Raw genomic sequence first — 21142 nt, 5'->3', positions numbered from 1 at the left:
TGATGAAAATGCTGGAATGTTATGTTCCTCTCACAACAGCTCATGTACTGGTCAATCCCCTAAACAGAGAACAGTGCATGTTATTAAAGAGAAATGTTTCTCCAAGTCTGTGGTAAAACACAGATGATGGTCTTTATTCAACTAGCAGGGTGTATAGATGATACTTTTTGTTTCAAGTTATGGTAATACTTTAACTTTTACTAATTTAATTTTTACTAATACTCTTTAACTGAATGAAACGTGTCTAGTGCTGCCACACAGCACAGCAACAGAACTCTGTGGAACAGAACCTTGTCATGCTCCATGAACTAGAGTGGATCTGAAGAATAAAGAGCATAAATTTGTTTAGTATTCCCAGTAACTTGACAGTCCACTGAAGACAACCTAACCATCTTGCCAATGAATACCATTTGCATTTTTAAGGTTTCTGTGAGTTTGTGGGGTGTATGTAAGATTGCAGCTGGTAGTCAGAAGAAGCTTAGCTGTATTTTTTTTCCTGTTTACGTTTTTGCAAAACTCTTTCTCTGATATGTCATTTTTTTCATACTACCTCCCAGCTTTATTACTTTGTGTAAACTACATAACTTGCATTTTCTTCTGTGGTTGAATTAAAGTGTCATCAAAGACTAGTAATCTAATGTTAACATTAAGTTAAGGGATAGTGTGTGGTTTATGCAAGGCTCAGGAGTTTTCTTTCTGATGTCCAGCATTTTACTAGGCCCACACTTGTTCAGCACTCCCAGCTGACCAAGGGCATGCAGTACTTCTGAAGGTATTAATCTACTACAAATCTGAGGACAGTGTTTAGTCTTTAATTAAATTACAAAAAAATCTGGGAAAAAATCATTTTTTTTTTAACTTTGTTGATCCAGACTTGGCTGAGATTTAAGTTTCACTGAACCACATGAACATGTGTGTTACTTGAATAAGAGTGAGTTTGCACCCAGAAAAGACAAAGGATGGGAGGGAAAAACACTGACCCAGTTAAAACTTATGCAGCAGGATAATAATAGTAATAATAGAGAAACTGTAACCACATCAGACTTTTTCCAGACAGTTGTCCAGTTTATCTTACAAGCAGAAGGAAGCCTGGAGGAACAGCATCAGAGAGCGAGCCTTGGCAATCTTTTCTGTCCGTCCAGTGTATCACTCAGCTGTTGGGAAGGGGAGAGTACTCCATTTGTGGCACCAAGGAGAGAGTGTCCTCAAACCACGCTGCTATTAGGGAGAAACTCTCTGCTGTTGTTCTGCAAGGGAACCACTAGAGGGGAGTAAAAGTCCGAGTGCTTCAGCCGTGCCTGCTCAGCTCTGCAAGTATTGAGTGCTTTGCTGGTCTGTTACAACCCCTGTAAGAAAGGTGTTCGACTCTGTGCCTCTGAAATGCTTTTATTATAGCTAACACTATAAAACGAGGATAGAATTGATAGCCTTACATCCCTTTACATGCTAGGAGCCCAGAGCAATGTAGTATTGAGCAGGATTCCAACCCATGTTCAGGATGAGCATCCTCTGCATAGTGAAGTTTTATAGTTCAAGAACTTAAGTTGTAACTGCTGACTTCAGAAATGACAACACAGTTCTGATAAATGGTATCTTAGGAATTTTTAATTTAATTTTTAAAATATCAGACGAGTCCTGATGCTGATATTTTTGAGATTTTTTTTTTCTTCTGAAAGTACCTGGCTTGCTAGAAAATATATTCTTTATTTGAATTTCAGTATGTTACCACGACAAGAACTGTCTGAAATGTTTGAATGCCAGAATAAGTGAACATTTGCAAGGACATTTAAAAATTAGCACAGTAACTTTTTGTTTGGTTATATTGCTTTCCTAAAATACCTGAAAGCACATAATTAACAAGTTATATTCAGTAATATTGTAACAATTTGCCACAAATGCTGAGTATTCCTATTGTAGTTATGAGATTGTGACTAAACTATTAAGAAAAACATGTTGGTACCAGTACCTATTGTGATATTGCTTATAAAACCTTGAAATATCTTTATATTCCTCTGTTCTGTAAAAGATGTTACCACTGAGTTAAAAAATTAAATGGAAACACTGTAATTTAAGAGACCACCTGAGCACAGCAAACATAACAGAAAAACTTATTTGGTAGCTTCATGTCAATCAGTAGAAATTACCTATTTTTTCTACTGAGAGATCATTCTCAGAGCCAAAGAACTGTGTTCTTGCACTATACCAGTGAAGTGGCAGTAGGCAGAATTCAGTTAATCTGTCCTAGGCTGAGTCTGACTGCATTCATAAAATCATTCATGTCAAAATATTAGTGCAAATTATGTGACTGCATATAATTTACAAACAGAAAATAGAACATATGTAAATCAAAGACTACTAGATTTGAGATCACAGTCTCACTTTATCAGATCTGTTTCTGAATTCCTTTATATATAGATAGTTGTAGATAGACCTCAGGAATGTATTGCTACATTGTCCGTTCTTTCTTCTTACCAAGTTTCATATATTCATATTGCAAAATATTTCCCACAGCTTTCTTTTTAAAATTTCCAGTGCTTAAACACAGAGGTGGCAATGTACTTCTCAAATAGCTAGGATAGATTGTGAAGTCAGATAAGTACTAGCCATTCTTTACTTGGTGACAGATGAGTAGCAGTAGCTATAAAGGTAACATACAATCTTTACAGTCCTCAAATTATAATACAAATGTAATGCACATTTGACGTTCCTATTAAAGAAAGTAGGATCAGTTTGGTAGTATTTTGGCTGCTGTAGGATCTAACAAGTTGTAATTCTTTGTTTCCCTGTTAGCAAATTCCTTATTAATCACATGATCACCGGTAAAACCTCTCAAAGATGCTAATATATTTACAGTACTTTCATACAATTCTAGCCAAAAAAAAAAAAAAAAAAGACTTTTTTTTTCCTCTTCCTGCCATATAGCCAAGCTGAAATACTCAAAAGATCTCCATGTGTTGAAACCTATGGTCTAGGTGAAATGGTCATACTGAAGCATGGGAAGACAACACAAATTAAATTTAGGATTTAATTAAAAATGTAAAATCTGAACCTAATATGTTTGTATTAGTTTATAGAAATGTCTCTTTTCTGAGTGAATCCAAGCAGATTCTTATCTACAAAAAGATCAATTTAAAGATCAGTGTGTGCCCAGTTTAAAGATCAACTGTGCACACACATTGTATTTTTCCATGCAATTTTGATGCAATGAATAATGAAGTCCAAACATTTTGATTAAGATTTCTAATGTCATTTTGGGCTGGGAACCAGAATTCCAGAGAAAACACAGGGAAATATTCAGGAGAGTTGTATCACAACTGTAAGTCTTCTTTGGCAGTTATATTCATGAACTCATCTATCTCATTATTTTACCAGCATGGCCAGGCAGAGGTCTATTTCACCTGTGTATGTATCAGGACATTTCTCAGGCAGAAGTTGTCTTCCATCTCCAGGGATTGAGAAAGTGAAACCATGGGGTCTAATAAAATTCAGGTGGGAAGAAACCTTAGGTCACCTGCTCCAACCTCTTGTTTCACAGTAAATATTATACAGGTGACTTTTTCTTGCCTTGGAGTTTGTACACCTCTCCTCCCCCAGGCCCAGCTATATCTCTGTGTTTATTTCCACAGTATCAACTAATCTGCCTAAGGGTCAGATGCTGCCCAGATTTGACAATGCAGTGAAATAAAATCCTCCCATTGCTTTTTCAGCTTTGAGCTGACAGGGGCAAAAACTTCAGTGGTCTGACAGTGGGGCTGCCCCTAAGGCAATTCATGATTTTTCAGAGGGGCCCATCAGGGGTGCAAAGGGCTGTTTCCACCCTGCACTGAGAAGAAGTGAAGTAGGGGAGAAGAGGGAAGGGGGAGGTAGAACATCTGCAGCAGTGGAGTTGTTAGGATCAGCTTGCCTAGCAACCCCTCTGCTCAGGCAAAAGGACCTACTTCAGCACTAACTGCAACATCAGAAGCAACCCAGACACTTGGAGAGCTGGGTGCATGTTAGGGAGCATGAAAGCTGTTAAAACCTTAGGGCTCAGAAGCCTCCTCAATTTATTGGTAGGTAAACTTTATAGATTTGCTAATCAGAACTTAACCCTGTGGTTTGCACGTACAGAAAGAATTGTATATAGCTTACTGCAGTGAGATAGATGTGTATACCAGGCAGTTGAATGCTATTTCAGTAATGTAAGAAATGAGTAATAAAAGGATATACTGGAAAAGTCAGGTGTATAATTCTATTTTAATTCCATGAACATCGTGGTAAGTAATTGTATAACTAATTGTATTCCAGTAATACAAAGAAAAATAATAACAGTTTATATAAATGGAAACTATTTTCTTTTACTAAAACTGGAGTAAGACCAGGGTGGATTATCATAACATGTCATGTTATGTTCATATATACCATGGAGTATAAATAAAAGATTATTTTATCTTTTATAATATAGTCTATATATATATATAAGTATATTCTGCTACTGTTGCCATTCAATCTATATGCTATTATGATTCTGTATTCTACCTGTAAGTCTTACACAATCTTAGTATTTTTATAATTATCTATTTTAACATTTATTTAATTAACAGTTGTATTGTTATTAAAGATACAACAAAAAATTACTAATTCAAAGAGTTTACATATAAAAGATTAAAAGAAATAAAGCAGTCTGGAGCAGAGTTGGGTGGTATTTTAAAAGCAAACAAAAAACCTCTTTAAATCAAATGTCTCTGCATATATTTCTAGAATGATTAGCTCATTGTAGAGAAAATCTCCTACAAGAGAAGAATTAGGAGGATTAAGTCCTCTCATTGTTTCATTGCTAATTTCTGCATGGATCAAAATAATATACTGATCAAGTTTATATACCCCAAGGAACCTGTCCAACTTTTTTGCTCCAGAAGTTGGAGAAACCACAAAATGCCAGGCTGTGTTTCTGCATTTGGTTTGATTTCTTTAGAAGAAAAATAAACTTTGGAGATGGAATTCCTTCTTTCTGTGTTCCTATAATGTCTTTCATTTGGAGTCTGCTCATTTGCTTTTTTTTCCTGACAGGCTGTATTAGTGGAAGGGTGGCATGATTTAGATAACAAAGACTATGATTGCTGGCCTCTGGAAAAACCAGATGAATTTAACATGCTGGACTGTGGAGGTACGTGAATCTTAAAGATGTGCAGAAAAATCATCTCTTGCTTGGCAAATAGTTGAAACCCCAAATTTGAAGTACTTAAAATAGTATCTAATTTATGAGCAGTGACAACTTCTCTTTCTAGAGGAGTAAGTGAAAGAAAGCAACCAAAGGATACTTCAGAGCAATTATTTCATCAGTATTAATTGGTTCCAAAAGAAAAAGTAATACCAACAGATGGATCACTTCCTTCAGAAAGAAACTGAAAACATTTTATTTCTCATTAAAAAACCAAATCTACCTTAATTCGAACAAACGAGGCAGGCAGGTCTGTATTTCAAACATTTCTATTGGATCATTGTTGAATTTTTTTTTATCAGTTCAAAAGTGAACTGTGTTTAAAACCATCAGTCAGTAAGCAAAATTGTTGATTCTACATGTCATGCTTTTCCATCTTGCTAAAAACTGTGCTCTATGAGTACTTAAAAAATACAAGGTCTTTCATCACTTATTCCCGCCAGTTTCAGAAATTAATTTTTATGCTGAGATAATAAAAAATATAGTATTTTTATGTTGGAAAATTGATTTTTTGGCATTGAAAAATACTTAAAGAGCAACAGAAGTAGTTTGATTTAAATATAAGAAAAATCTTTCATACTATAAGGGTGATCAAACAGTAGGACAGGTTTCCCAAAAATGTTGTGGTTTCTACATCCTTGTAGATTTTCAAATGCCAAGTAGACAAAATCTAAAGCATCCTGCTTTAGGTGACCCTGCCTTGACAAAGCAACACAGGTTTGGAGCAAATGATTTCCAGTGGTGCCTTCTAATTTCAACTATAATTTTGTGACTCTGTAATTGGTAAATAAGTGATGAAAAGGAGCACTTTTATTTATGTTGTAAAAGGTAAGACTAGAGGCAGTGTGTTTCAATACTGTTTTTAGAAAAAAATAACAAACAGCCAACTAAGCAACAAACAAACAAACAAACAAAAACCAACCCAAAACAAAACCAGGAACCCCTAGGAAACTAATACTGATAAACCAGTGCAGGAAATACATTGTTGAGACATATACTGAACTCCATATTACAGTTAAACATTTTCTAAAAAGTTCCATTGAACAATAACATTGGAAGACTGTACATGCTATTGATGAGTAAAACAGATTATATGAGTATACAGGTTATTGATAATCCCTGTGTGAATTTACTAATGCTTTAACATTGAAACAACTATTTATCAGAACAGATGACTTGTTTACAGCTTCTCTTACTAATAATCCAAGTGTGAACTAAGCACAAGGGAAACTATTATGAGGAGGTTTCTTAATTAAAATATACCCTTTATAATCAGTTTTAAATTCCAAGCTCTATCCTGCCTTTCTCTGTGGTTCTTCCTTGTCATCTGAGCATTGCTAAAAACAAACCAAGAGGCATATACTGTAGCCTTATTGCTTTTGGACTTAGCACAAAGTCTTCCAAGTGTTCAGATGTGGGAGTACCTACCGTAGAAAGAAAAGTTTTGTTTATCTTTCTGAGACCTTTAAATGGAAGTAGAAAGTAATTTAGCAGAAATTTATGCTGACATTTTTCCTACCTTCTCATGCAGTCTCTGAAGCTCAGCTCTCTGAAGCTCAGCTCTCTCTTACCTTTTAGTTCAAATCACAATAGCATTTTCCTAAGTCTTTGTGTTATACTTTCTTAGTGTTAGAATTTATAATGAGTGCATGCTTTTCAAGGGAGATCTGAAATCAAGAGGTTATTTTACAATTTGCTTCTATATATCTGAATGGCAATTATGTTTAGGTTCAAAAGAAGCAGCTTTTCAAACAGTGCAAGTGAAGAACATAACTTCTGGAGTAATAATAATATTTATAATTGAACAACAACAACAAAAAACCAAACCAAAACAAGAATATCTTGAAGGAGAGATTTACCCATCCTCTGCAGAAAGGATTTAAAATTTTGTGACAAATGGAGAGCTACACACTTGCATAATGTAAATAATTTTAATGTAATGAGAATTTATACCTTTATCCAGCAAAACAGAAAGGCATACAAGTGGGAAGATTTTGGTAGTGTTGTTTAATTATCAGAGCAGGTAATAATGTGTCCCAGGGGCAGGAAGTATGAGTGGGATATTAAGAGTGAAGAAATGGAAAATGACAGGTATCTGAACAGCATTCCTTCTGCTGTCCTCTATTATAGATGTAATATGGTTTTATAAAGTGAGAACACTTTCTTAAATATATAATTATTGCATGTATAATTTAAGTCTCATGAGAATACATATTTTTACTAAATTCCATGCATGCTAAAGTTTTCTATTCTTCTTCCATAACACATTGAGCCTCAGTGGAAGCAGATAAAAATTAAAAGGAATGTTTATTGCCTGATCAAAGAGGAAAACAAATGTACCAGGACAAGCAGCACTGCATTATACTAGGTGTAAAATTACTTTAGAAAAGATCACCATATTTGCCATATTTCTGCAACTGCTTGATCTTTTCTAAATGAGTATGAGAATTATTCAATTAATGTGAATTTGTGTTTACCTCTATAGCCACTAAAATGGATGACAGTTTGGGGCTTATACAAAGCAATAGAAACAATACATGAAAATCACTACAGAGAATGTTTTACATGTGTCTATATCTGTAAAGTACAGCAAATATACTGGCCCATGATTCTGTTGTTTCTAGGCCTGGAGATGGCATGGGTGCAAAGGCCTCCAGAAAAGACTGTGAGTGGGGAATTCTTCAATGTGACTTATGCAGTCTTTGCTTCAGACAACTTTTATCAGTATGCAGTGCAAAATGGAATCCTTTCTCACAGGTATTACCTCCTGCAAAAAAGAGTTTCATGGTCATGAGTTTATGGGTTTTCTGGATGTACATTTTCAGGAACATAATATACCTATAATAGGAATATATAATCTGGGACTCCTTGCTAATTCCTTGCATCTCTTGAGATCTCTTACAGCTCTTTTTGCCCTGATATGTTTTTGCTCTCAAAGAAGCCTTGCTTACTTGCATACTTGCTCACATAATCAAAGATAGGGCACATCATCCTGTACCTAAATTACTGTTTCAGTGCAACTCTGAACATCTCTTCTTACCTTCTCTACACAGGGAATTTACAGGGAAGTTTAAGCATGAGTATAAAATAATTGTCTTATACTCATTTTAATAATTACTGTGTGTGAAGTGCACAATGTTGATATGGAAAAGAAGATGGCTCAAACCTGAATTCACTAAATTCAGTGATGAACTTTTAAAAATTTCTGTGGGATTTAAATCAGTCCAAAAATTTATGCTTCAGTTCAGGGGCACATATGGAAAATATTTAAAAAGACATAAATCTATGCTGCACTTTTTCAAAGGGATCAAATTTACACCTTGTATCTAGAAGAATATCTGGGTTACTCTTAAGTTTTCACTGGCTGACTCAAATATGGCTGAGGATAGCAAGTCAGTGTGTGGGTGTCAGCATAATCAGATGAAGTCATGATGAATTTATTGAATTTTAAAAAAACCAACACAACCGAATAGAGAGTAAATTTAAAAATCAACCATAAAGATAAATTACTGACAGAATTAGGCACCAACTTGTATAAATATTTTTTTTACTCCCAGAATGGCTTCAAAGGCCAATATATTGTAATAGCTTATCTGCTTAGATGTCTTGGAAACTAAAAAATCTGGGTTATCTGAGGTTTCAAGTATGCATGTGCCTTTGTAAATCTGTCCATGAATACAATCAATGTAAACACAATGCCCCATGCTTGTGTTTATTTCTTATAATACAATCTACTGTTTTAAATCTTCTAATTCCTGGCTAGTTCTTATTTCATTAAAAACAAACTGATGAACAAATCCTGGTGTTCTGGCATGGCTTTATAGAGATCCATCAAAGGTGTATAAAATTTCAACTAGACTCTACAACTAGGTATAGCTGTATTTACTCAGTAAACAGTGTTCCTGGAAAATTATTTTATTTTAAAACAAAATTTATTAGGATGATAACCGGATGAAAGTGTAACTGAGGAAAGTGTGGAAAAAGTGCTGCATCACACATTTCCAGGTAACTATCTGTTTTTCAGGGATGACTTTGCAACAGGCCCATGTTTGTTTTGTTGGTTTTTTTTTTTTTTTTTTTGCAGAACAATTTATTCTTGAAGTCCACTTCTTGCTCCAAGTTTTTTGGTTTGGTAAATTATATGTGATATTTTTATCCAACATAGTTCTTTCCCTTGGCTGTTTGGGTTGTGGAGCAAAGACACATCTGAATAATATATATGAATCACAGGCATAGATGATGCTTTACAACTGAAAACACTGAGAATGAAAACAGCCAGTGACACGTGTTTGATAGTGAAAGAAATGGTATATTCTGTGCCAGAGACAGCAATGTTGTGTCTGGCCATGAAGCTAGAATGGAGACAGAAGTAGAGGTTGGTACCTGCTTGTGGCATATTATATGCCAGAAGTCCCTACCTATGTCTACATGGCAGTAGACAGTGGTCCAGCTGACAGCAATCTTTGTTGCTCTAGGAGTGCTTCAACCAGAAGGAAAACAAAAGAAAATGAAATGGTGTAACAGTGTTTTTATCTCATTATGTATGCTTTCACTGCTAATTTTTCTGTGCAGAATAAAGAACAGGCTCTTGTGCTTTTTGCAGTTTTGGAGAATGAGGGGTTAATATAAAAGGTTTTCTCTCTCTCTCTCTGTTGCTTGGCTAGCAATGCTACTGCTGCAAAGGAATTCTGTGAGGATCATGAATGCCCTGCCAGCTGGAAAGATGCAAATGGAGAGAACTGCTGTGTCTACCATGCCAATATTCACTCCTGTCCTTTGGCATTTATGGTTAGTATTGTGGTGCATCATCATATGCTCTCTTCTTGCCACTGGATGAGACCAAATCTGTAGTTCACCAAACCTACTGTGGGGATATCTGTCAGTTTTAGAATTTTTTGCACTGGACGCATAGGCTTGGAAAAAAAAAGCAAGCTCTCATGCTGTCTTTTAATTTATCACGGATCAGTGTTGCTTATGCTTTGGAATTTTAGTAGATTGGTTCTAAAATATTATATTATTTTCTGTTAGAGAATACATGTCATTTTACAAAAGCTAAAGTGGATGAGCTATGAGGATGAGATTTTCATTGTGTCATGATTTACTGACATTACCAATATGTCTGATAAAGGGTAGAGGAGGAATATGTGGTCCATGGATCCCAGATGATGGCCAGATATTTACTCACACTTTGTCTACAGCTGGCAAAATGAGCCAAAGAAACTGGACTGCAAAGGTAAGGTATATTAATTGCATACAGGATTCTACATGGTTTGCTCTTTTCAGACCTTACTTGATAGTAGTTTAGTGCCAGTTCATGTGTGTGTTTCCCATCTCATTTATCTGTCAGTGTAAATGTAAGTGATGCATATGGCTGAGTAAAGACAGTTCCCAACTGTCTTGACTTGGAAGTAACAGCTTTTCATAGTACTACTCCTGAGGTAGTTATCAGGAGTAATGGGGCTGGGAGGGAAGAAAATAGCTTGATCTGTCAATTTAAGGCCTACACCAACAATATATATATTGCACTACTGACTGGACTGTGTTGCAGGTTAATATGGTCATTTCGGGGGCTTCAACCCAGCAGAAGTAATAGGGAAGAAAATGTCAGAATGCATAGGCTAGTAGCTCTGCTTGAAGAAAAGAATACACACCAGAAGGAGAAATCAGACCTGCCTTTTCCACAAAAGTTTTCCCTCCTGCTTCTGTTTGTCTCTCCAGTGAGGGACACCTGTCCTTCCTGATTCTGAAAGAACACAGTCTTTTGCAAGTCACCACAACGGGGCAGTTGTTTTTATAACACCCTACTGTATGCAAGTGTAGTTTTGATGATTTGTTCACTTGTTTGTTAGGTTGTTTTAGTTCACGTGGGTGTTACTTCTCTCATCGCACACATCAGAGTTGGGAGAATGCAAGCTGCTCTGGAAGCAAAAACCACGGTCCTTCCTGCAGTAGGTATGATATCCTAAAGCAAATATCCTATGATATCCTTAAGCAAATATCCTATGAAGAGAGGCTGAGGGAGCTGGGGTTGTTCAGCCTGGAGAAGAGGAGGCTCCAAGGAGACCTTATCACTCTCTACAACTCCCTGAAAGGAGGTTGGAGCCAGGTGGGGGTTGGGCTCTTTTCCCAGGCAACTCTCAGCAAGACAAGAGGGCACGGTCTTAAGTTGTGCTGGGGGAGGTTTAGGTTGGACATTAGAAAGAATTTCTTTACTGAAAGGGTGATCAGACATTGGAATGGGCTGCCCCGGGGAGTAGTGGATTCTCCGTCCCTGGAGATATTTAAAGAGACTGGATGTGGCACTCAGTGCCATGATCTAGTAACTGCAGCGGTAGTGGATCAAGGATTGGACTTGATGATCTCTGAGGTCCCTTCCAACCCAGTCAATTCTATGATTCTATGATTCTATGATATGAAGATGTGAGGGAATTGCTTATTAATTGCATGGTTGCCAAAGGAAAAGGCCTTCTAACCCCTTTTACCATGGAAAATACACAGAAGCCTTCTTAAAATTCTTCTTCACAAAACACTGAACCTCTATAAAAGTCTTATAAAACCTCTGTAAAAGTCTAGAGCAGTAGGAAGCCACCCTTGTCAAATAAAGTCAAATACCATGACTAACAGCTTCAAGTATTACAAGGCTTGTCTGCAGTTGGTGGGAATGTGAAAATACTCTTCCAGCTGGTATGTTATCAGGATCTGAACACTCTTTATCTGAAGGTCAGCAGACTAGCCTTAAGCAGTTGGAAAGAGAGAAATGCATCTTGGCTCCCTTGTTACATTAAAATTCAATTGCTCCCAAAGGCATCAGTCTTTCATTCCCTTTAGTATAGCCAAATGCAGGGAAACTGTAACAACGGTAGCAATTCTGTTAACAATGTAAAATTTAAAATGTGCACTTTATTTAATAAATAAAACACACAACCTGAAGAAAAATACCAGGTGAAATAGTCATCACAGTACTTTTGTTAGCTACTCTAAAAAAAAAAAAAAAAAAAAGAACCAAAGCCAAAGCAACTCCAGTGTGGATATGTGGATGGAAGTATTTAGCTGTAGAATTCAGTATTCTTTTTAAGACAGTTGCTGCTGAGTTTTCCAGGAAAGTTGCAATTTATCTGAAAGGACGTTTTGAAAATGCAGCTCTACCTGAGGCAAAGTGACTTATGTGCTTATGCTGGTATTGTACTGGAATCAAATGCACTGAGATAGAATTATTATTGAACAATGGATTTTGTGTTGTTGAAACTTTTAAAAAAAGTGTATTAGTCACAGAATAATAAATAGTCACAAAATAATACCTTCACCTCCTCTCAGAAGGCAGAAGTACCACATGATACTAAGCTGAATCATATTACTTTAGTTGCAATAATAAAATGGAAAAAAAACATTCAGGACATTTGAGAAAATTTTGTCCTTTAAGGCTTTTAGTTTAAATCACACCTGGTACTGCTGATAATTTTCCTAAGATCTTGCAGAAAAAGAAAACTGGAGTATAATGTACAAGGTTTCATTCTGCAGTACCAAGTGTATTCTACTGCTGCTGAGAAAGGGTCACTGGAATCTGGGGATCTCAAGGGCTGTATTAAGTACAAAAAATACAAAACAAATGCCTGCCTTGAGAACATGAAAAGCAAGGGGACAATGAGAAAGAGTGATGATGAAGTCATATATGGACAAAATGTGTCAAAGGTTCTAATGTCATTACAAAGGATCGAAGAGATTCTGTATCACATAAAAATACATATTATTCTTTCAGCTGTTGGGATGCTATCTCAGTTCTTCAGAGTTTATTTGCAGAGTTTCTTTTTTGCGAAGTTTATTTTTGTTATTCTCTGAGGCTTCATGGCTCAAGAATTATGTATTTAAATCTGAATACCATCTCTTGAATGGATAAAATGTCCTTTTATCAGAAATATTCTGATGTGTTTTATTTCTCTAATTAGTCTGTGGAGATAGCTTTTGTGAGGAAGAAGAAGGCTGCTCTATCTGTCCAGCTGATTGTGGGGAATGCCCACTCTCGACAGATGCTGGGATAGCAATTGCCTTACCAATATGCTTAGTTTTCACTTGCTTCATTTTGACCGTCATTGTAAGTATTCTTTCCCTTCTTTTTCCTTTCTTGTACTTCCATGGTTTGCTTACAATGAAGATCTCTTTTAACAGTGGGATAGATTTTCTTTTGCATCCAGAACCTGTCTATTACAGAAGAAAGCATAAGAAAGAAACACAACCTTTTTGGGTTCTTTATTGGTGAAAGGCTCATTGTCCCTGGGCAGATTTTCAGCCTGTAAGAGAAAGGAGTGAAGAGGAATGTAGCAGAAGTGGTTATATCATGGTAAAGGATGAAGGTGTATTTTTCTGTTTTGTTTCATTTTGGTTTTCACTTGGTTTGAGATGTTTGGAGTTTTTTTAATACTAATTTTCTCAGTGTGGCCACTTGGGTTCAGTTCAAAGGGATTAATTTTGCATATAAGTTATAGCAGACTCATGAAGGAAAAACAAAAGAGAATGAGGACAGACCAAATATGGAAGTAGTTTTGGATACCTTTGAATGAAACTGTATAAATAGAAGATAGCATGCTATTATGGATTACTATTTCACAGTGCTTCTGGGAAAGATGTACATTCCTCATATGTGTGCAACTTGAAAAAAAACATTTCTAAATTTCATAATAAGGATTTAGCAGGTCAATACAGCCTGTAGATTCACTATATTGATATTCTATGTAGGTCAATAAACTTTATTTGGGGTTTGGCCTGTAGATTCTTAGGCTCCTCAGGTGCTCCTTCTCTTTCCATCTTCTACTGCAATTGCAGTGAGCATCTGAGGTGAGCAAGTTTACTGAGCGAGAATGAGTGGGAGAAGGATGATTTGCACTGAGTAAGGTACTACAGGAGGCCTAAATCACAATTAGTTCTTTTTTCTCTACTCTGTGCCTCTCTGTGTGGCTTTGGGAGTTAGGAATGGAAGCACTCTTGAAAAGAGCATTCATAATCCACTGGGGTGTTGTGACAATGTATTTATAGTGACTGTCCTGTAAAGCCAAATAATCTCATAGAAATGTGTAACTGGGCAGGCAGAAAGTTCAATTTTAAACAAAAAAGTTTTAAAAAGCCAGTGACTGGCTTTTTAGAAACAGCACTGGGCTTTCTTGGCTTTGCATAGGTTTATCTAGAGGTCTTGTAGCAAAAATTAACTATTATTTCTGCTATTTTTTTTTATAAATTTTGAGGTTTTTTTTTTCTTCTTGCATTTCTGTATACTTACGCTTTCCTGTTTCTGCAATAGCATTTTCTTTTTTTGTGTTCTATTTAGATGAACAACATAGGAAAGATAATTTCTATCCAATTCAGTAATTACTAAAGTGTTAAAAGAATCATCTGGGTAACTAATGCATTTAACAATTCAAGTGAATGAGGAGTTCTTTGGTATCAGTTCCTACAGCAAGTCTAGTGGTCACTTATAGCTACTATGTCTTTGTTCAGTAACACCTTTTCAAGATCAAATGCAGATGTTTTCTCAATTTCTATTTTGAAATAAATAAATTTTTATTCAGTGAGCTCTATTCTTGTCATAAACTTGTATCAAAATATCAGCACAATCTCTGCACCATGTTCCTTGCATGTCATCTGTGTTTCTGTTACCTGTTTCAATGAATGTGTAATTCCTGATATTAAATTCCATGCTATAGAATATAGTGTAATGATGGTAAAATAATGCTTTGGGTTTACACTTTGGCATTGATCATAGCTATAAAAGCTGTACAGTTTAATCTGCTGCCCCTCTTTTTGACACAAGTGTGTTTACATGTTCTGTGTTAGTTTTGCATGTCAGCTCTACAGAAGATAAGGTATTAAATCAATGTCTTCTTTGTAAGGTAGAGTCCCTGCCTAATGTTCTTTATGCTAGAGGATTTTACATTATATGGCCTCATTTGTGAGAAGGGGATTAACTCAGTTATAGGACATAAAACATACTGCTCCTTATCTTGGGGGTGGGATATAATGTGTTTTTGTCATGAACTTAGCACAGACCATTGCCATGACATGAGACGGGTGATGTCCGGGATGAGATGTAAATGTAGTGGGTAAGAAATACTGAAAATACTGAAGACTTTGTAGCCAATCCACAATATGACACGTAATTAGAATTTAGACTAAAATGTATGGTTTTAAATTTGTTTATTAGATGCAGTCTTTTGTAAATCTGTTATTAATAGTCTTTTTTCTAGTATGACTCATAAAATGTATGTTGTATGCTAAATATAATATTTTGTTTGGATACTTATAAAATTTCATATTTGAAAAGAAAAAGAAGTTTAATTCCTTCAAATTCAGCCAAGATATATGGGAATTACTTTGATTCATTTTTTTAGTGTTTACAATATCAGAAACAGAAGATGTTTTGGGATGAAAGCTGGATTATAGACTTCACCCTCATCAAACAAGGTTCGTAACTTGTGATTTTGGTACTATGATAATTTCCCAATGATATTAATACATAATTTCAATAATAAGTATATTATCTTCATAATTTTAGAGTCTTATACAAGATGAAAAACATATCCAAGGTTTCATTCCTGTCACCTCTGTGAGCTGATCACTAATATTTTTCTTATTAATACTTTGGAATTCAAAGCAATTTTAATAACTTCTGTGGGTTTTGTTTATGATTATTTGTCAATTAAAAAAGGCAAACATCCCAAAATGATGAAGCAGATAGCTTCTGCACTTGGGAAAAATAAATTACAGTTGCTTCAGAGGATGTATGTAACTGATTTCATTAAATTGTGTCAGATTTGCACAAATATAACAAGGGATTTAATGAAATCTTAATTTCTCTCAGTTTATGTTGTCTGTGACAGACTTACTGTAAAAAGTAATTCGTTGTGGTTAGAGGATTTCTTTCATTTAACCATCTGGGTATAAAATTTTATTTAATTGCTTCTAATTAAACATGTTAAGAATAAAAATCACATATGCATTACTATACTGCAGTTGAAATAGTTACAGATTATTTTACTTGTTGCTAATTCTTTTAGTGTTCAGAAGCAATACAATGCCTAGATCCTCAGAAAGGGTAAACATGTAGAAATCTGCTGAAGCTGTTAAATTTGTTTTGTTGTAGAGTCTCATGTTCTCTCTCTGTGAGGAACTGCTAGAAAGTTCTTGCTTTATCTGTGTTATGCCATTATGTTGCTCTTAGAAGTATCAGGACATTTTTGTGCTTATATATAGTAGAGATGTGTTCAGGTTTGGGTCTGAATATTAATTTCCATGTAGTTTTGATACAATATCCTCCTTGCTGAAAAGCACAGATGTTAGAAATTAATTTGGGTACATAAACCAAACAATAATTTCAGTCAAGATTTTTGAAAACAGAAAGGAAACACCCAAGGAAAAGTGTCTTTCAATAGGGCAAAAAGGAATATGAGCAAATTTTCAGCTAATAGTGAATTAAAAGAGGTCATAAACATTACATAGCAAGAGAAACAATAAAAAAAATCAAGGGAAATTAGAACACATTTAGAATTAATTTGAAATTAACTTGAGGCTAAGAAACATATGTTGAGATCACTGTTGGATTTTTTTTTTTTAATCTGTATTGTTGCTCTCTTCTGACTTTTCTCTGGTTTCAGAATCACTTCCCACATCCCTGAACTTTACAGACTTTGAGGAGATCTAAATAGACTTGTTAAAATATGGCACAGGGCTTGCTCCGCTTCCCTGGGTTCTGTCCTCAGCATCTAAGTCGCAGCAAGGGCTAATCATCCCAAGAGCAGAGAAACTAAACTTGTATCAGATCCTGAGGGCTAGTAGGAACAATCTCTCTACCTTGGCAATAGGAAGTATCTTGAGGTGCCTTTTCTTATCCCATATCCCATTTAGATCACACGGTATGGACAGCAACAGGAAGCATGATGAGTGCTCTCCCAGCATCCAGTGACTCCAACATCAGCTGTATGTCTGCTCTGAGCTCCTGCACAGCAGCTGCTAACATGTCTGGGAAAGAGTATTTCACCCACACTGGAAGATAGTAAGTCAATATATTACTCAGTTAATGCAGTTCCTACTATACTAACATTTCACTTTTGTCATGGTTTAATGCTGGGCCGGCAATTAACTGAATGCCAGATGCTCTCTATCAGTCCCTGTCCCCTCCCTAATAAAGAAAGGAGAGAGAATAAGGGAGAGAGACTTATGGGTCTGAAACTAACCTGCACCTCTTTAATGAAACAGTAATGATAAAAAGAAAAAATTATTAAATATATACAAATATGCAGGAAAATGATACCTCATTCCTCCTCCCTTTCCCCCAGTAATGCTCACATCACCACCGAGGCTGCAGGGCAGCGCTGGGAAAGTCCAGGCTGGACTCCTGAAGTCAGCAGTAGTTGGGAGCTGGAGACAGGAACACACAGATTCAGGCTGGCATGGATCAGGACCACAGGCAGATGAATGGACAGAGTCCTCCCAGGAGGCCAAAGCTAAACAGGGTCAGGTGAAGGTGAAAGGAAGAGGGCAAAAAGGGGTTTGACCCTCATGATCCCTCAAATTTATACCGAGTATGACATGTATGGGATGGAATACTCTGGTCAATTTTCATCATTTATCTTGCCTGCTTCTCCCTAAAGTAGGGTTGCAGGTGTGACCTCTTGACTCCTTTTCTCTTTTGAGAGCATAAGATGTTCCTCAGAACAGAGCAGTGGCCTTGGTTCTACAGACCATTCTCCAGTGAGAATGTTTACATCAAGTGTTAGCAGTCCCAGCAGCAGACAACAACTGAGAAATTTGATGTTAATTTCAGCAAGTACAGCTACTTACAAAAGACTTAGCTGAAAGCAAAATTGCAAGACAGAAAATTTGCTCTACCCTGTCCAAACCAGGACAACCTTGCTTTCTGGTTCTTGTAAGTTTACTGGGGGTGGGTAGTGCAATAGTGCATTAGCTTGCATTTCTCTTGTTAAGCCAAATCCAGTAGGTTCATATCATCATAACTTTTGTATCACATACTGCCTTTATCTTTTATGCCAAGCTTCTGTTTTGGTTTTCATTTCTCTTTGTCTCTTAAGGATTTGTTAAAAGAGTGTGGCTGTGTAATGTGTCTTGCATCTGTCAATGAATGGCCCTCACTCTTCAAATATATTTGGAACCAAGGCTTTTATGCATCCATCTTTCTAAAATGCAGACAGAGCACAGCTAGGTTCTTAGTGCTGAGGACTAGCATCCTATACGGTAGCACATTAGAAAGCTTGTCTTTAAACCAGCTGATGTGATTGAAGATACAGAGCATGTCACTTCTGGATCACATTATAACAGTGCAGATCACATAACTATACAGTCAAACAGTATAGCCATATCCTGTTATTCAGAAATCAAATTTTCATATAATAATACATTTTGGGGGTGGGGGCGGAACATGTGCAATGGTGGAAGTAATAGCTACCATTTGAATACACAGGGCAGGATCTGTGCTTTGCAGGATACAGGGGCTTCCTTAGCATCATTTCCTGGGGTAGCAGCTGCCTTTTTATCATAGGTCACTGCCCTGGAAAATCACTTCATTGATGAGACACATAGATCTTTCACAGTAGGTGAAAGTAGGTATTTTTCTGCTTCTTTCTGAATGATGACATTTTCCTCCTCATAATCTTCCTCAGATGAATCAAAGTCAAACACATTAATCAAGGGTGAAAGATGTAAGAATGAGGCATTTAGTGTCATTGCTGAAGCACCTGTATCTGCTTTACCACAGACCTTATACCCTGTATTTATATGGTGGGCATCACTTAAATTCCTGCATGTATCTCCACTATATTTCTTTATTCCTCAAGGGAATATTTCTTTGCTATCAAACTCAGATGCTTGATCACTGAGAATTCCTTCTCCCATGAGAACACAGGTATGATAAATATCACTGGCAGATCTCAAAAATGATTGACAGCAGTAACAGATAGCAGGGTGTGGCTGTATGTGTTTCATTAGCCCTGACATTTCCTTTGCTGATACTGCATCATCCAACTGCCTCAACAGACTGCACTCACATCCCAAATGTCATCCACAAATCAAGGATGCTTGAATATAATCACTAATGCTTCCCTTATCATAGAAACCGGGACCTATCACGTACTCACATTCAGATTTACACCCACATATGGACATACTTAAATTCTGTGCCTCATCTCTACAGCTATGAATCTGCCCACTGTAGAAATAATATCCTGTCCATTTGGTAGCCTATTTGGCATATGAAGTTCATCTGAAACTCTGTGAATAGCATATTGTTCTGTTTCAGTGATGGCAGAACAGTGGCCATAAAGAAAATAATGAAGAAGGCCTTTACACTGTCCAAATCCATACGTAAAGAAGTAAAGCAAGTGAGGTAAGTGAAATCTGAGACTTGTATGGTGCTCCATTTTTACACCGGTTCTTTAGGGGCTGCAACCTGTTTAAATGTGACTATAAGGTTATATTCCTTTTTCATTCAGTCTTTACTTATATATCAGACCGGCATCTCCTTTTGCATGATTTACTTTTCTCTCTTAGTTTTCCAGTTACCCTACAAAAAGCAGAGGGACATTAATGAAAATTGCTGGTGTGCTGTGATTTTTGTTGATTTTTATAGGGAGCTTGACCATCCTAATCTCTGCAAATTCATTGGAGGTTGTATAGAAGTTCCAAATGTTGCCATCGTGACCGAGTATTGCCCCAAAGGCAGCCTGAATGATGTTCTGCTCAATGAAGACATTCCTTTGAATTGGGGCTTCAGGTAGAAAAAAAGAAAAGCTTTTGAAAAGTTAAATGTCACAAACTCTACTATGTCCTGTTTAGAGGGCAATTTTATATAAAGTCCTTGGATAAATAATTTCCTTTGTGATAAGGATATTTACAAAATAAAGTGAGTAAATGAAGAATTTTTTTCTTTTATAAACATTTGAAAGCACTCTCAAGAATATAGGAATTACTAGAAGAAACTGAGAAACTGAGTAGTCTTAAAAGGGGCTAAAAGCCTGTGGACTCAGAAAATGAGTGGGAGTTAAGGGCCTTCTGCAACCTACTTTAAGTGTTTCGGAAAATTGGGCAAGAGGTCACAAATTGAAGGGTGTATAAGACATAGGGAGACTTTCTGTCAATTACAGTAGGCTTTGTAACAGCTCTTGAGTGAAGGCTTAATGGAAATACTAGCTCATTGATTTTTGTCCTTTAGGTTTTCTTTTGCTACTGATATTGCACAAGGAATGGCCTATCTTCACCACCACAAAATGTATCATGGACGGCTGAAGTCCAGTAACTGCGTGATAGATGATCGATGGGTTTGTAAAATTACAGGTAAAGAGAAACCAAGAAACAGAATTTTTAAACTGTACAGCTAACCAACTGACATGATACTATTAAACAAACCTGACAAGTAAGTGATATGGGACCCGTCCAGTGACCTCCATCATAAAGAATGAATCTCTAGGACCATCTTAATTTGAAGTCACTCGAGACAGAACAAGACATCTGCATCCTGCAGGGTGCTGTATATATCAGAAGTAAAACTGAAGTCAGTTGTTTTTTTCTCCTCTCCAGTGCTGAGTTACATGCTGAGGACCTCTGCTGTGTTAGGCTAAAAGTATAGCTGCAAAAATGTTTCACACTTATGCTGCCGCTGTTCTGAAGCTACTGGTGTGCAAGTAAACCCCCCACCTGCTTTTCTAGTTTTTCGAGTCTAGTCTTTTCCAGCCTCTGTAACATGTAATTATTCTAGCAACCTACCACTAAAGATAAAGATTGGGGTTGAGAAGAACAGAAACTTGTATTTACATGCTAAGTCTTGCACTTGAAGTGAGCCCATTCTCTAAGTATAATTTTATACGATCATAAAATATTTCTCATCAGAAGGGGACTTGTGCTTCCAACTTCCCTGCTGCCATGCTGTCTCACCCAAATACTCGGTTG

The 21142-nt window shown here is 36.4% G+C and overlaps 1 protein-coding gene across 1 annotated transcript in view; it reads left to right on the top strand.

Annotated features, from left to right (window-relative positions):
* The first annotated feature begins 4244 nt into the window (after nt 1-4244).
* LOC103530304 (atrial natriuretic peptide receptor 1-like) overlaps nt 4245-21142 on the top strand; it is a 29107-nt gene continuing 12209 nt past the window's right edge. The window contains 12 exon segments of the mRNA XM_030467625.1: nt 4245-4256; nt 5050-5146; nt 7825-7969; nt 9865-9988; nt 10329-10433; nt 11050-11152; nt 13144-13289; nt 15577-15649; nt 17090-17237; nt 19497-19583; nt 19827-19970; nt 20409-20530. Coding sequence (XP_030323485.1) covers nt 4245-4256; nt 5050-5146; nt 7825-7969; nt 9865-9988; nt 10329-10433; nt 11050-11152; nt 13144-13289; nt 15577-15649; nt 17090-17237; nt 19497-19583; nt 19827-19970; nt 20409-20530 — 1306 coding nt within the window.

Source organism: Calypte anna, chromosome Z (genome assembly GCF_003957555.1).
Source record: "Calypte anna isolate BGI_N300 chromosome Z, bCalAnn1_v1.p, whole genome shotgun sequence".
Lineage (NCBI taxonomy): Eukaryota > Metazoa > Chordata > Aves > Apodiformes > Trochilidae > Calypte > Calypte anna.
This window is presented reverse-complemented; position numbering and strand designations above follow the sequence as displayed.